The sequence below is a fragment of the Myotis davidii genome, unplaced genomic scaffold (assembly GCF_000327345.1).
Source record: "Myotis davidii unplaced genomic scaffold, ASM32734v1 scaffold4713, whole genome shotgun sequence".
In the NCBI taxonomy this organism is placed as follows: Eukaryota; Metazoa; Chordata; class Mammalia; order Chiroptera; family Vespertilionidae; genus Myotis; species Myotis davidii.
In genome coordinates, this window is record NW_006284645.1 from 1 (window position 1) to 16,826 (window position 16,826).

The 16,826-nt window shown below is 54.5% G+C and overlaps 1 protein-coding gene across 1 annotated transcript; it reads left to right on the forward strand.

Moving 5' to 3' along the window:
* Positions 1–217: 217 nt before the first annotated feature.
* LOC102751286 (deleted in malignant brain tumors 1 protein-like) lies at positions 218–15,878 on the forward strand (the record flags this gene model as incomplete). Its single annotated transcript, XM_015557335.1, has 6 exons — positions 218–289; positions 367–534; positions 6,123–6,446; positions 11,374–11,697; positions 13,047–13,370; positions 15,439–15,878. Coding segments are annotated over 6 exons (1,652 nt in total), but the record flags the coding sequence as incomplete, so codon positions are not given.
* Positions 15,879–16,826: the final 948 nt, after the last annotated feature.

Here is a 16,826-nt window from a genome sequence, read left to right on the forward strand (position 1 = left end):
ACCCTTCAGCCCACAGGCCAGTGCTCTATCCACGGAGCCACACCAGCCACGGCCAAACCACCTTCTAAAGTGAAAGAACGGGAGGCTGAGTCGGTTTGTTGACTTTTGCAAAGTCACACAGGAAGGCAAACCCCGCTGAGAACGCAGGTCAAGTCCCGTTCCGTCCGCGGTTCCCCTCAGAGGAGACCTGACTCTGTTTCTGCTTCTTCCCCTCCAGCCCCTGTCATGGAGGCTGCTGCCGCTGCTGCCCACACTGCCGCCACCGTCCTCAGGAGTCCCCTCGGGACAGGTAAGGAGGAATGTTCCCTGGAGCCCACCCTGCAAGCACGATACCAAGTGTGCCCTGGGGCTCCTCTTCCTCTGGAGAACTCAGGGCTGAGGTGAGGGATGTGGAAGCACGTGGTGGCTCAGGCCCAATCATGCTGGATAATGTGGGCTACTCGGGGCATGAGTCCTACCTGTGGAGCTGCCCACATAGGGGCTGGAATTCACACAACTGCAACCACGGAGAGGACGCCGGCGTCATCTGCTCAGGTGCGTCGCTACCATCCCTGGTGGCCCTTCTGTGCTGATGCGGTTGAGAACACGCCCACTACCCACGCCAGGGCCCCCCTGAGCCTCGTACTGTCCCACAGGCACTGGAGTGACTCAGGGCAGCAGGCGCCCAGGTGCTAGGTTACCTGCTCAGGCTAAACATCAGCTTGGTGGGTCCACGCACCCAGCATCCTGAAGGCAGTGCCTGGAACTGGCTCAAAGGGGCCTGAGCTCCGTGTTCATGCACAGGAGGCAGTGTCCTGAGCACAGAGAGGAGCCTGCCCTGTGTCCCCGGGGCCAGCTCACTGCCACCTGCGGGGTGTCTAGGGATTTCTTCCAGGGCAGCTGGTCCCTGGGTGTGGGGATTGGTAAGCACCTCCCCTCTTTGGGGACAGTGTCATCTGGGAGCTCCAAGATAGTGACGCAGAGGGGACAACCTGAGAGCACAGAGGTTTTTTGTGAAGGACAGAGAGAGTGGGAGGGAGCAGGGGGAGGTGGGAGCTGGTAGGTGGCCAATGATGGAATGAGCCAATGAGGGCCGTAGGGATGGGGCATTAGGAACGCATGGAAAACTCTAGAAATTGGTGTAAACTCTCAGTATCAGAATGTTCAAGGTTGAAAAATCAGTGTGCACATTGATTGACCCCATTTGGTGGAGTCATTCCCTGATCAATCTCTTGTGTCAACACCTGGGCCCTGCAGGCCTGTCCCAGCATGACCCTGGCTTCATATACACTGAACAAGAAGTCCTACGGCTCAGTAAGGCAGGCGATGGCAGGAGATACAGAGGGAGGGGCTTTGGAAAAACTGACACGTTCAGGGCACCACTGCTGTGTCCACCCTGAGGCCATGTGCACGGCATCAGCTCTGTATGTAGAAGCTGAGGGTCATCAACCTGGGATCCAGTTCAGGCACTTGGGAGCTTGGTGTCTGACTGTCCTTTTGTTTCTCACAGCTGCTCAGCCTTCCATATCCTGGCCAGGTGAGTCCCGCCACCTCTCCTGTGATGTCCCTCTGTCCTGCCCACCTATGCCTGTCGGCCATCTCCAGCTGACCCATGGCTCTTTGAACCCCATCTGGCCCACATTTTTGCCCTCTGTCTCTTTAAATATGGGTGTGGGGGGATTCCAAAGACTCCATCTGTCCATCCTCCTTGTGAGTTCTCATCAGATACTTGGCGGCCATCCCCGGGGAGAGCAGCCGATGGTCAGAGAAGTGCCTCCCCTTCCATGAAGGTGGCCCCGTGGCTCCAGGCTGAGGAGGGCTTTGTGGGATAGTGGACACTGATGCCCCCTGGCTTTCTGCACCACGATGACCCAGCCCAGCGGGAGGCTTGTGGACAGGCAGGGAGCACGTGCAGGAGGCACACGGGAATGTCACGCTGACCGACCCACCCTTTTGGGAAGGACTCCTTTCCTGAGGCCTCACCACGGCTTTTCTCTCTGTTGTCCCTTCCAGACTCATGGAGAACTGCTTCCACAAGATTCTCTTCTCCAACAGCAACAGGTACAGGACCCTACTCCCCCCCAGGGCCCCTCTCTGCCTCTGAATCACCACTGGAATGGAATGTGATAGAAGGAGGCTCCATGTGGTCCATCCTCATCCTTGTCCCTGTAGGGGGGAGAGGCCAGAGGAGGGTCTCTGACCAGGGCCTTGTCTGACATGGTTGGCTGATGTCTTGAGTCCAGAGTGCTTCTGGGAGGAGGCTCAGCCAAGGCCCTATCCCATTGCTATGGTCTGTCCTGGAGGCCTCCTGGGACGTGCTGAGAGCCAAGTGCAGGCTCAGCTACAGGGGAGGAGAGTGCCCGTACTCTCCTGTCTGGCAGAATTGGTCCCATCAACTCTGAGGGCTTTGCCTCAAGTGAGGCAGGACTGAGGAGAAGGAATAAGTGGCAAAGGGGGCCATGGTCTTGGCCTGTCCCGGAGACATAAACCTCTGCCCAGGGTGACCCTGGTCGATGTGTGTGTGTGGGGGGGGGGGCAGTCCTGCTCACCCCATGGGCAATCCTGGCGCTTGCTGCCTTGGAGCATCCTTAGACCTGGCAGGACAGGAAGTTCTGGCTGCTTTCCCTGTGATGGAGATGAACCCCTGGGCATGTCCATAGATGACCGTCTGCCCTTGGGCGTGGCCATGAGGGAGGCCCTGAGCCTAGAACCTGCCTCAGGCCTGGAGCTCAGTGCAGACATGAAGGAGGTATCATTGTGTCGTCCTCTATGGTTTGGGACAGATTCGGGTTTGGACCTGAGGCTGGTAAACGGCGGTGACCAGTGTCAGGGCCGCGTGGAGGTCCTCTACTGAGGTTCCTGGGGCACCGTGTGTGACGATGGGTGGGACACCAACGACGCCAACGTGGTGTGCAGGCAGCTGGGCTATGGCTGGGCCAGGTCGGCCCCAGGAGATGCCTGGTTTGGGCAGGGCTCAGGGTCGATCTTATTTATGCTCAGGGCATAAGTCCTACCTGTGGAGCTGCCCTCCCGGGGAGTGGAACTCCAACAACTGCAACCATGAGGAAGATGCCGACGTCATCTGCTCAAGGGCGTCCCTACCATCCCTGGGGCCCTTCTGGGCTGATGCTGCTGAGAACACTCCCTCTCCCCAAGCCAGGGCCTTGCCTGAGCCTCATTCTCGTACTGTCCCCCAGGCACTGGAGTGACTCAGGGTAGCAGGCACCCAGGTGCTAGGTCACCTGCTCCGGCTAAACGTCAGCTTGGTGGGTCCATGCACCCAGCATCCCTAAGGCAGTGCCTGGAACTGGCTCACAGGGGTCTGAGCTCCGTGTTCATGCACAAGAGTCAACGTCCTGAGCACAGAGAGGAGCCTGCCCTGTGCCCCCAGAGTCATCTCACTCCCACCTGCAGGGTGTCTGGGCTTCCTTCCAAGGCAGCTGGTCCCTGGGTGTGGGGGTTGGTAACCAGCTCCCCTCTGTGAGGATGTTGTCACCTGGGGGCACCCAGATAGTGATGCAGAGGGGACAACCTGAGAGCACAGAGGTCCTTTGTGAAGGACAAAGAGAATGGGAGGGAGCTGGGGGAGGTGGGAGGTGGCGGTTGGTCATGATGGAATGAACCAATGAAGGCCTTAGGGATGGGGCATTATGACCGCATGGAAAACTCTAGAAATTTGTGTAAACTCTCAATATCAGAATGGGTTAAGGCTGACACATCAGTGTGCACATTGATTGACCCTTTTGCTGGGTTCATTCTCTGCTTGTTCTCTGGGGTCAACACCAGGGCCCTGGTGGCCTGTCCCAGCATGACCCTGGCTTCCATACACTGGACCAAAGTCCTAGGGCTCATGGAGGCAGGCGATGGCAGGGGACAGAGGGCGTGGCTTTGGAAGAACTGCAAGGTTGTGGGTGGCACTACTCTTTCTATCCCAACGCCATGTGCACGGCATCAACTGGTGTGTAGAAGCTGAGGGTCATCAACCCGGGATCCAGTTCGGGCACTTGGGAGCTTGGTGTCTGATGTCCTTTTGTTTCTCACAGCTCCTCATTCCTCCACAACCTGGCCAGGTGAGTCCCGCCACCTCTCCTGTGATGTCCCTCTGTCCTGCCCACCTCTGCCGGTCGGCCTTCTCCAGCTGACCCATGGCTCCTTGAACCCCATTTGGACCACACTTTTGCCTTCTGTCTCCTTAACTATGGGGGTGGGAGGTTCCAAATACTCTGTCTGTCCATCCTCCTTCTGAATTCTCATCAGATACTTGGTGGCCGTCCTGGGGGAGAGCAGCCGATGGTCAAGAAGTGTCTCCCCTTCCATGAAGGTGGCCCCGTGACTCAAGTCTGAGGAGGGCTTTGTGGGATAGTGGACACTGATGCCCACTGGCTTTCTTTTTTTTATTATTTCCTTGTAATTACATCTTTAATTCATCATAAAGTACATTTTTTTCTTACTTAAACCTAAGTTTTATTTATATATTGTTTTTAAGTTATTTTGCTGACATTAGTTTAAAAGTCTTGGAGATTTGCCACTTAGGCCTCTTTGGCATGTCCCATAATAGTTAACACATCTTAGGTACACGGTAGAGGCTTGATAGAGTCTTAGAGTTTGAGGGAATCTCTTTTCTTCTTTCTTTTTCATCCCTCTCTCCCTTCCTCTCTTCCTCCATCACATTCTTCCTCCTTCTCTTCCCTCCTTTCTTCAATAAGCATTAATTGAGTAGACTCCATATTCTGGAGTCCCTACAAGAAACTAATATACAAAGATGAGTAGGTGTCAAGTCATGTCTTAATTAAATAAAAGTTGAGGCACGGGTTTGTCATGAGACAAATGATGCAGTGAGACCAGAACTGAATCTTTCTGTGCCGAGAATGAATGCTATGGTACTATGCTGTGAAGATAAATAAGGGGTTCCTGGCACTATATGTAGTTATGACAATATTATTTTTTATATTCCCTCTGCTGTACTTTACATCCCTGTACTTCTTTTTGAAAAAACAATCTATTTTTTTAAATTTTTTTATTGATTAAGTTATTCCAAATGTGTCTTTATCCCCCAATTGTCCCCTCATCCCCCGAGTCTTGCCCTCACCCTCTGTTGTCTAGCCCATTTGTTATCTTAAAGCCAAACCCTGATGTATATTTTTAGCAGCAACATGCTGTTGCAAATGGTAAAAACTCCTTTTTCATCACCGCATACTATTCCATTGTGTAGGTGTACCATAGTTTTTTAATCCACTCATCTATTGATGGGCACGACCACTGGCTTCCTGATGATGGGACAGCAGGCTTCTCGCTTCTCTAATCCTCTCACACCTGCCGCACCTGAGGGCCAGCATGGTCACTGCATCCCAAGGGGCAGAGACAGTGCCCAGGGATGGCAGTGAACATGTGATGAGGGTCCTCTGGGTACCAGGACCTGTGATTGCCTCCTGGTTCAGTCACCGGGCCCTGACTCTTTCTATCCAAGCTTTAAAGTCAGGCCAAAGCCTCAAACCACCAGTGAGTGCCTGGCTCATTGGGGAGAGATGGGAAAGGTCTTCTGATGGGGAGGCACATGGCGGTCAGAGACGTGGAGAGATGTGACTGGTCCCCATCCAACATGGAGGGTTCCCCCCACATCCCAGAATCATGGATTCCCATCACCTACCAGTTATGGGACATATTAGTCAGGATGTTTTAGTTTGCAAGTGACAGGAGCTCAACTCAAACTCTTTGAAGCCAGAAGAGCACTCCATGGCTCACACATGAGGGACATCTCCTGGCATACCAGCTTCAGGTGCTCCTGGATCCAGGCGTTACAAGACTGTTTCCGTGCGTTTTCCTTACTCCTGCTTTCTATGTGTATGGGCTTCACTATCAGCTTGCTTTCTGCACAGGGGTCACTGCTAGTGCCAAGGGTGGGGCTCCCCTTTTTGTCCTGCATTGCAAGGCCAACATGGTGGGAAACTAATTAAAGAACATGCCTCCCACAGCTCCATTAAGATAAAGGGTTTTGGAGGAACTTTGGTCCAGTCTTAATGCAGGGGAACGTTACCCCAAACACTAAGGCTTGGCCCCTGGAAGAATTAGGAACCTCACGCACACCTCAGAGCCTCTTTCTTCAGGCTACATTGCACACAGTGACTTTTCCCCTCCCTTTCTAGGAGCCGATGCCAGTTTGGCCCTGAGGCTGGTGAACGGAGGTGACCGGTGTCAGGGCCGCGTGGAGATCCTGTACCAAGGCTCCTGGGGCACTGTGTGTGACGATGGGTGGGACACCAAAGACGCCAACGTAGTGTGCATGCAGCTGGGCTGTGGCGAGGCCAGGTTGGCTCTAGGAAATGCCTGGTTTGGGCAGGGCTCAAAACAGATCGTGCTGGATGACATGGCCTGTTCTGGGCATGAGTCCTACCTATGGAGCTGCCCACACGGGGGCTGGAACTCCCACAACTGCAACCACGGAGAGGACGCCAGTGTCATCTGCTCAGGTGCGTCTCCTTAAGTCTCTTCTCCTTTCATGGGTGGTGTTTTCTTAGCGAGTGTGTCCCTCAGTCAGTTTCCTGTCACAGTCTTTCTTTATTTCTTATTCCCTTGAAGAGTCCTAGTTCTCTGCCTAGTTCAGTATTAGTATGTCCTGGTGCCAGGTGTAAGCAGGTGAATGAGGACCTACCCTGAGTGTAAGGATCACACCTTCTGCCGACGAACACACGCCAGCGGCACAGGCAGTGTTGTGAGTGTGCCTGGAGAGGACCCGTGGGTTGAGGTGCGGTGACCCTCAGATGGCTGGCCTGCTTTCGGGGCTCAGGAGTCCTTGCCTGTCAGTCTCTCCAGGGAAATTGGATGCAATCTCTGCCCCAGGTCTGCTCTGCGAGGGCAGGGGGCCCTCTGAGACCCACCGGGCTATGTCTTGTAGTTGCCTATGGTCAGGCCTGAACCCCACACATGGGATTGGGCCCTGAGCAGACTCCTCACTCTTGGCCGCTCCATGCCTCCTAAAAGCTGCATGGTAGACAGTTTCCTCGTGTTACTCTGTGCCTCCATCAAGACATGAATGGAATCACCTGGATGTTGGCACCATTGCCCTGGTCTTCCTGGGCCCTAGCAGGGAGTGTCTCTCCTGGGTTAGATGGCAAAGGCCCCGCCTTCCAAGGAAGGGCACCAGCATGGCTGAGCGACCACCCCCTCAGTATCTCCCACAATGTCTCTAGCTGTGTCCCCTTCAGCGCCACGTGTCTGATCCAACACCCTCTCTCTCACAGCTGCATGGCCCTGTCCAACGCCATGCCCACTGAGTCCCACCTACTCTGACGCTTCCTCCCTGCTCACCCCACAGCCAACCAGGAGCTCCTGGAGCACACTGTGCCACTTTCTGTCTCCCAACCCACTCCCTGATGTGTAGATGGTACAGTTGAGCCCACAACACACTAACCCTCTGATCTGGCTCAGAGCGATAAGGGCATTCTGGCTACAGCGCTTACCCACTCAGTGACAGTGGACACTCTGTCCTGGGGACCTTGTGCTCCCTGTCCTGAGGCAACAGAGACCCTTCATCCATGGACCCCCGACAGAGCCTAGGAGATGCTTTTACCAAAGGACACTGCGTCAGGAGCTAAGCTGGGTTGCTCTCCCCAATTCTAGCCCTGGTTGCCATAGTGAAGGTCACTCAAGGACAGGGTTTGGGCTGGTGGCAAGCTCTCAGAAAGGGCAACTTTCTCCATAGCCACAGAGCTTTTCAGGCCACCCTGTCCCTGATCCTCTGACCCCAGTCACAGCTCAGCAGACCCAAGCTTGACCCTCTTCTTGACTTTCTAAGCTGCTCTGTTTTCTCTCCATTTGGGTGGTATGCATCATTCCACATGAGAGCATCCCTGGGTCTGGCCAAAGCATCAGAATTCATCACTGTAGCCTCCAGGCCAGGGTGAGATTCTCTCATCTTGTGTTAGAACTCCTGAGACTTCACCCCATCCAACATGGAGGGTTCCCCCCATATCCCAGAATCATGGATTCCCATCACCTACCAGTTATGGGACATATTAGTCAGGATGTTTTAGTTTGCAAGTGACAGGAGCTCAACTCAAACTCCTTGAAGCCAGAACAGCACTCCATGGCTCACACATGAGGGACATTTCCTGGCAGACCAGCTTCAGGTGCTCCTGGATCCAGGCGTTACAAGACTGTTTCCGTGCATTTTCCTTACTCCTGCTTTCTATGTGTATGGGCTTCACTATCAACTTGCTTTCTGCACAGGGGTCACTGCTAGTGCCAAGTGTGGGGCTCCCCTTTTTGTCCTGCATTGCAAGGCCAACATGGTGGGAAACTAATTAAAGAACATGCTTCCCACAGCTCCATGAAGATAAAGGGTTTTGGAGGAACTTTGGTCCAGTCTTAATGCAGGGGAACGTTACCCCAAACACTAAGGCTTGGCCCCTGGAAGAATTAGGAACCTCACGCACACCTCAGAGCCTCTTTCTTCAGGCTACATTGCACACAGTGACTTTTCCCCTCCCTTTCTAGGAGCCGATGCCAGTTTGGCCCTGAGGCTGGTGAACGGAGGTGACCGGTGTCAGGGCCGCGTGGAGATCCTGTACCAAGGCTCCTGGGGCACTGTGTGTGACGATGGGTGGGACACCAAAGACGCCAACGTAGTGTGCATGCAGCTGGGCTGTGGCGAGGCCAGGTTGGCTCTAGGAAATGCCTGGTTTGGGCAGGGCTCAAAACAGATCGTGCTGGATGACATGGCCTGTTCTGGGCATGAGTCCTACCTATGGAGCTGCCCACACGGGGGCTGGAACTCCCACAACTGCCAATAGGTGCTGTAACCAGCTCCATGAATATAAAGGGTTTTGGAGGAACTTTGGCCCGGTCTTAATGCAGGGGAATGTTACCCCAAACACTAAGGCTTGGCCCCGGAAGAATTAGGAACCTCACGCACACCTCAGAGCCTCTTTCTTCAGGCTACATTGCACACAGTGACTTTTCCCCTCCCTTTCTAGGAGCCGATGCCAGTTTGGCCCTGAGGCTGGTGAACGGAGGTGACTGGTGTCAGGGTCGCGTGGAGGTCCTGTACCAAGGCTCCTGGGGCACCGTGTGTGACGATGGGTGGGACACCAAAGACGCCAACGTAGTGTGCATGCAGCTGGGCTGTGGGGAGGCCAGGTTGGCTCTAGAAAATGCCTGGTTCGGACAGGGCTCAACACAGATCATGCTGGATGACGTGGCCTGTTCTGGGCATGAGTCCTACCTATGGAGCTGCCCACACAGGGACTGGAACTCCCACAACTGCAACCACGGAGAGGACGCCAGTGTCATCTGCTCAGGTGCGTCTACTCAAGTCTGTTCTCCTTTCATGGGTGGTGTTTTCTCAGCGAGTGTGTCCCTCAATCTGTTTCCTGTCAAAGTCTTTCTTTATTTCATATTCCCTTGAAGAGTCCTAGTTCTCTGCCTAGTTCAGTATTAGTCTGTGTCCAGGTGCCAGGTTTTTTCAGGTGAATAAGGATCTACAATGAGTGTAAGGATCACACCTTCTGCCGACGGGACAGAAAACGCCAGCCACACAGGCAGTGTTGTGAGTGTGCCTGGAGGGGAACCGAGGGTAGAGGTGCTGTGACCCTTACACGGCTGGCCTGCATTCGGGGCTCAGGAGATCTTGCCTGTCAGTCTCTAGCCAGGGAAATTGGATGCAATCTCTACACCAGGTCTGCTCTGCGAGGGCAGCAGACCCTCTGAGACCCACCAGGCTATGCCTCGTAGTTCCCTATGGTCAGGACTAAACCCCACACATGGTATTGGGGCCCTGAGCAGACTCCTCACTCTTGGACCTTCCATACCTCCTAAAAGCTGCGTGGTAGACAGTTTCCTCATGTCAGCTCTGGGCCTCCATCTAGACACAGATTGAATCACCTGAACGTTGGCACCAATGACCCGGGTCTTCCTGGGCCCTGATGGGGAGCATCCTACGGGTTAGATGGCAAAGGCCCCACCTTCCAAGGCAGGGGACCAGCATGGCTGAGTGTCCACCTGCTCAATGTCTCCCATGATGCTTCTAGTGGTGCCCCCTTCTGTGCCACGTGTCTGAACCGACGTCCTCTCTCTCAGGTCTGCCTGGCCCATCCACCACCATGCTAGCTTAGCCCTGCTGACTCTGACACGCCCTCCCTACTCAACCCACAGTCCACCAGGAGCTCCTGGAGGGCACTTTGCTAGTTTCTGCCTCCCAATCCCCTACCAGATGTGTAGATGGTACAGTTGTGCCCATAACACATTGACCCTCTGGTCTGGCTTAGAGGGATGAGGGCATTCTGGCTACAACGCTTACCCACTCAGTGACAGGGAACACTCTGCCCAGAGGACATTCTGCTCCCTGTGCTGAGGCAACAGAGACCCTTCCTCCATGGACCACCGACAGAGCCTCAGGGATGATCTTACGAAAGGACACTGTGTCAGGAGCTCAGCGGGGTTGTTGTCACAGACTGTAGGCCTGGTTGCCATCGTCAAGGACATTGAAGGGCATGGTTTTGGCTCATGGCAAGCTCTCAGAAAGGGCAACTTTCTCCCCTAGCCACATAGTTTCTCAGCCCATCCTGTCCGCCACATAATATCTTAGCCCACCCTGTCCCTGACCCCCTGACACCTGACCCCAGTCACGGCTCTGCAGGCCAGACCTTGACCCTCTGCTCTCCTTTCTAAGCTGCTCTATTTTCTCTCCAGGTGGGTGGAACACAAGTCCTTCCTTGGTTGAGCTTCCCTTGGTCTGGTTAAAGCGTCAGCATTCAGCACTGTAGCCTCCAGGCCATGGTGAAGTTCTCAACTCTCGTGTTAGATCTCCTCAGACTTCACCCCATCCAACATGGAGGGTTCCCACACATCCCAGAATCATGGGTTCCCTTCACCTGCCCGTATGGGACATATTTGTCAGCATGTTTTGGTTTGCAAGTGACAGGAGCCCAACTCAAACTCTTTGAAGCCAGAAGAGCACTCCATGGCTCATTCATGAGGATCATGTAGTGGCAGGGCCAGCTTCAGGTGCAGCTGGATTCAGGTGTTCCAAGACTGACTCTGTGTGCTTTGCTCACCCCTATGTTCTGTGTGTATGGGCTTCACTATTGGCTTGCTTTCTGCATACGGGTCACTGCTACTGCCAACGGTGGGCCTCCTCTCTTTGTCCTGCATCCCAAGGCCCACATGGTGGGCAACCAGGCAGAGAACATGCCTCCCGCAGCTCACACCCATGCGAGATGTACTCGGTTCCTTGAAGATAAATCATAATGGACAGGCATTTGTCCAGACTTAATTCGGGGGAATGTAATCCTGAAAATGGAAGGCTTGGACCCAGGAAGAATTTGGAACCTCACAACACCTCAGAGCCTGTTCCTTCAGGCGACACCATAGACAATTAATGTTTTTCTCCCCTTCTAGGAGCCAATTCCGGTTTGGCCCTGAGACTGGTGAACGGCAGTAACCCATGTCAGGGCCGTGTGGAGGTCCTCTACCAAGGCTCCTGGGGCACCGTGTGTGATGATGGGTGGGACACCAATGACGCCAACGTCGTGTGCAGGCAGCTGGGTTGTGGTGGTGCCCGTTCGGCCCCAGGAAGTGCCCAGTTTGGACAGGGCTCAGGGCCAATTGTGCTGGACGATGTGGCCTGCTCAGGGCAAGAGTCATTCCTATGGAGCTGCCCAAATAGGGGCTGGAACTCCCACAACTGCAACCACGGAGAGGACTCCGGCGTCATCTGCTCAGGTGGCCTCCCCATGTCTGTTCTCCTTCATGGGTGGTGTTTTCTCAGCAAGTGGGTCCCTCAATCTGTTTCCTGTCAAAGTCTTTCATTATTTCTTATTCCTATGAAGAGTCCTAGTTCTCTGCCTAGTTCAGTATTAGTCTGTCCTGGAGCCAGGTGTAAGCAGGTGAATGAGGACCCAAACTGAGTGTAAGGATCACACCTTCTGCCGACGGGACTGCACAGGCCAGCGGCACAGGCAGGGTTGTGGGTGTGACGGGAGGGGACCCGTGCGTAGAGGTGCTGTGACCCTCACATGGCTGGTCTGTATTTGGGGCTCAGGAGTCCTTGCCTGTCAGTCACTCAGGGAAACTGGATGCAATCTCTGCACCAGATCTTCTCTGCGAGGGCAGCGGGCCCTCAGATCCACCGGGCTATGCCTTGTAGTTCAGGAGCTCATCATGGTCGATCGCACAGATTGTAGCCCTGGTTACTGTTGTGAAGGACATTCAAGGGCATGGTTTTGGCTCCTGGAAAGCTCTCAGAAAAGGCCTCTTTGTCCCCTAGCCACAGAGCATCCCAGCCCCGTGGCCCTCATTTCCTGACCCCAGTCACAGCTCTGCAGACCAGACCTTGACCCTCCACGCTCCTTTCTAAGCTGCTCTGTTTTCTGACCAGATGGGTGGTACACAAGTCCTTCCTGGCGTGAGCATCCCTGTATCTGGCCAAAGTTTCCGCACTCAGCACTGTAGGCTCCAGCCAAGGTGATGTTCCTGAATCTTGTGTTACACAACCGCATCCAATGTGGAGGGTTCCCCCACATCCCAGAATCATGGATTCCCTTCACCTACCAGTTGTGGGACATATTAGTCAGCATGTTTCAGTTTGCAAGTGACAGGAGCCCAACTCAAACTCTTTGAAGCCAGAAGAGCACTCCATGGCTCACACACGTGTGACGCCTAGTGGCAGGGCCAGCTTCAGGTGCAGCTGGATCCCGGCGTTCCAAAGCTGTCCCCTTGCCCTTTGCTTACTCCTGCTTTCGATGTGTATGGGTTTCACTATCAGCTTGCTTTCTGCACATGGGTCATTGGTAGTGCAGACAGCAGCCAAGCTCTTTGTCCTGCATCCCAAGGACAACATGGTGGGAAACCAATTGGAGAACATGCCTCTCACAGGTAAAACCCATGGGTGCTGTACCTGGATCGTTGAAGATAAAGGGTGATGGACTGGCTATGGTTCAGTCTTAATTCGGGGAATATAATTCTGAAAATAAAAGGCTTGGACCCTGGAATAATTAGGAACCTCACTCACACCTCAGAGCCTCTTTCTTCAGGCTACACCAGAGACAGTGAATTTTTCCCTCCCCTTCTAGGAGCCGATGCCGGTTTGTCCCTGAGGCTGGTGAATGGCGGTGACCGGTGTCAGGGACGTGTGGAGGTCCTCTACCAAAACTCCTGGGGCACCGTGTGTGATGACGGGTGGGACATCAATGATGCAAACGTGGTGTGCAGGTGGCTGGGTTGTGGCCGGGCCAAGTCGGCCCCAGGAAGTGCTCGGTTCGGACAGGGCTCAGGACAGATCGTGCTGGATGACGTGGGCTGCTCAGGGAATGAGTCTTACCTGTGGAGCTGCCCGCACCGGGGCTGGGACTCCCACAATTGCAACCACGAAGAGGACGCCAGTGTCATCTGCTCAGGTGCGCCTCCGCTCCCCCAAAGTCTGTTCTCCTTCATGGGTGGTGTTTCCTCAGCGAGTGGGTCCCTCAATCTGTTTCCTGTCAAAGTCTTTCGTTGTTGCTTATTCCATTGAAGAGTCTGAGTTCTCTGCCTAGTTCAGTATTAGTCTGTCCTGGTGCCAGGTGTAAGCAGATGAATGAGGACCTAAACTGAGTGTAAGGGTCACACCATCTGCCACGGGACTACACAAGCCAGTGCCACACGCAGTGTTGCGAGTTGCCTGGAAGGAGGATTGTAGGCAGAGGAGCGGTGACCCTCAAATGGCTGGCCTGCATTTGGGGCTCAGAAGTCCTTGCCTGTCAGACTCTCAGGGAAATTGGATGCAATCTCTGCCCCGGGTCTGCTATGTGAGGGCAGCGTGCCCTCTGAGACCCACCGGGCTATGCCTTCTAGTTGCCTAAGGTCAGGCCCGAACCACACACATGGGACTGGGGCCCTGAGTAGATGCCTCACTCTTGACCCCTCAAAGCCTCCTAAAAGCTGTGTGGCGGACAGTTTCCTCGTGTCAACTCTGTGCCTCCATCTAGACACAGATTGAATGAACTGGACGTTGGCACCAATTACCTGGGTCTTCCTGGGCCCTGGTGGGGCGCATCCTACAAGTTAGATGGAAAAGGCCCCACCATCCAAGGCAGGGGAGCAGCATGGGTGAGTGTCCATCTGCTCAATGTTTCCCATGATGCTTCTAGTGGTGCCCCATTCAGTGCCAAATGTCTAAACCGACGCCCTCTCTCTCCCGGCTGCCTGGCCCATCCACCACCATGCTAGCTTAGACCTCCTGACTCTGACACACCATCCCTACTGAACCCACAGTCCACCAGGAGCACCCGGGGGGCACTGTGCCACTTTGTGCCTCCCAGTCCCCTCCCAGATATGTAGATGGTACAGTTGTGCCCATAACACATTGACCCTCTGGTCTGGCTCAGAGGGATGAGGGCATTCTGGCTACAGCGCTTACCCACTCAGTGACAGGGGACACTCTGCCCAGAGGACATTGTGCTCCCTGTGCTGAGGAAACAGAGACCGTTCCGCCATGGACCGCAGACAGAGCCTCAGGGATGATTTTACGAAAGGAAACAGTGTCAGGAGCTCAGCGGGGTTGTTGTCACAGAGTGTAGGCCTGGTTGCCATCATCAAGGACATTGAAGGGCATGGTTTTGGCTCATGGCAAGCTCTCAGAAAGGGCAACTTTCTCCCCTAGCCACATAGTTTCTCACCCCACCCTGTCCCTGACCCCCTAACCCTGACCCCAGTCACAGCTCTGCAGACCAGACCTTGACCCTCTGCTCTCCTTTCTAAGCTGCGCTGTTTTCTCTCCAGGTGGGTGGAACACAAGTCCTTCCTTGCTTGAGGTTCCCTGGGTCTGGCTAACACATCAGCATTCAGTGCTGTAGCCTCCAGGCCATGGTGACATTCTCAAATCTTGTGTTAGATCTCCTCAGAGTTCACCCCATGCAACAAGGAGGGTTCCCACACATCCCAGAATCATGGGTTCCCTTCACCTACCAGTTATGGGACATATTAGTCAGCATGTTTTAGTTTGCAAGTGACAGGAGCCCAACTCAAACTCTTTGAAGCCGTAAGAGCACTCCATGGCTCATTCATGAGGATCATGTAGTGGCAGGGCCAGCTTCAGGTGCAGCTGGATTCAGGTGTTCCAAGACTGACTCTGTGTGCTTTGCTCACCCCTATGTTCTGTGTGTATGGGCTTCACTATCTGCTTCCTTTGTGCACACGTGTCACTGCTAATGCCGACGGCAGGCCTCCTCTCTTTGTCCTGCATCCCGAGGCCAACATGGTGGGAAACCAGTCAGACAACATGCCTCCCACAGCTCACACCCATGCGAGCTGTACCGGGCTCCTTGAAGATAAATGGTGACGGACGGGCATTTGTCCAGTCTTAATTCTGGGGAATGTAATCCTGAAAAAAAAGGCGTGGACCCTGGAGGAATTCGGAACCTAACATCACCTAAGAGCCTGTTTCTTCAGGCAACACCAGAGTCAATTATTGTTTATCTACCCTTCTAGGAGCCAATTCTGGTTTGTCCCTGAGGCTGGTGAACGGCAATAACCCGTGTCAGGGCCGCGTGGAGGTCCTCTACCAAGGCACCTGGGGCACCGTGTGTGACGACGGGTGGGACAGCAATGACGCCAACATCGTGTGCAGGCAGCTGGGTTGTGGCGGGGCCAGTTCTGCACCAGGAAGTGCCCAGTTCGGACAGGGCTCGGGGCCAATTGTGCTGGACGATGTTGACTGCTCAGGGCAAGAGTCCTTCCTGTGGAGCTGCCCAAATAGGGGCTGGAACTCCCACAACTGCAACCACGGAGAGGACGCTGGTGTCATCTGCTCAGGTGGGCCCCCCCAAGCCTGTTCTCCTTCATGGGTGGTGTTTTCTCAGCGAGTGTGTCCCTCAATCTGTTTCCTGTCAGAGTCTGTCTTTATTTCTTGTTCCCTTGAAGAGTCCTAGTTTTGTGCCTAGTTCAGTATCAGTCTGTCCTGGTGCCAGGTATAAGCAGGTGAATGAGGACCCAAACTGAGTGTAAGGATCACACCTTCTGCCGACGGGACCGAGCACGCCTGCGGCAGAGACAGTGTTGTGAGTTGCCTGGAAGGGATCCCGTCGGCAGGGGTGGGGTGACCCTCCATGGCTGGTCTGCATTCGGGGCTCAGGAGACCATGCCTGTCAGTCTCTCCAGGGAAATTGGATGCAATCTCTGCACCAGGTCTGCTCTGCGAGGGCAGCGGGCCTCTGAGACACACTGGGCTATGCCTCATAGATGCCTATGGTCAGGCCTGAAGCGTACACGTGGGATTGGGGCACTGAGCACACTCCTCACTCTTGGCCCCTCCATGCTTCCTAAAAGCTGCGTGGTAGACAGTATCCTCGTGCCAACTCTGTGCCTCCATCTAGTCAAGATTGAATCACCTGGACATTGGTACCAATGACCTGGGTCTTCCTGGGCCCTGGTGCGGCGCATCTTACGGGACATATGGCAAAGGTCCCGCCTTCCAAGGCAGAGGACCAGCAAGGCTGAGTGTCCACCTGCTCAATGTCTCCCACGAGGACTCTAGTGGTGCCCCCTTCTGTGCCACGTGTCTGAACCAACGCCCTACTCTCCGGGCTGCCTGGCCCGTCCACCACCATGCTACCTTAGCCCTGCTGACTCTGACACACCCGGTTCCCTCACTGATGTGTAGATGTTACTGTTTTGCCGATAACACATTGACCCTTGTCTAGCTCAGTGGCATAAGGGCATTCTGGCTACATTGCTTATACTCAGTGACAGGGGACACTCTGCCCGGAGGACATTGTGCTCCCTGTGCTGAGGCAACAGAGATCCTTCCTCCACGGACCGCAGACAGAGCCTTGGGGATGCTTTAGCAAAGGACACTGTGTCAGGAGCTCAGCGGGGTT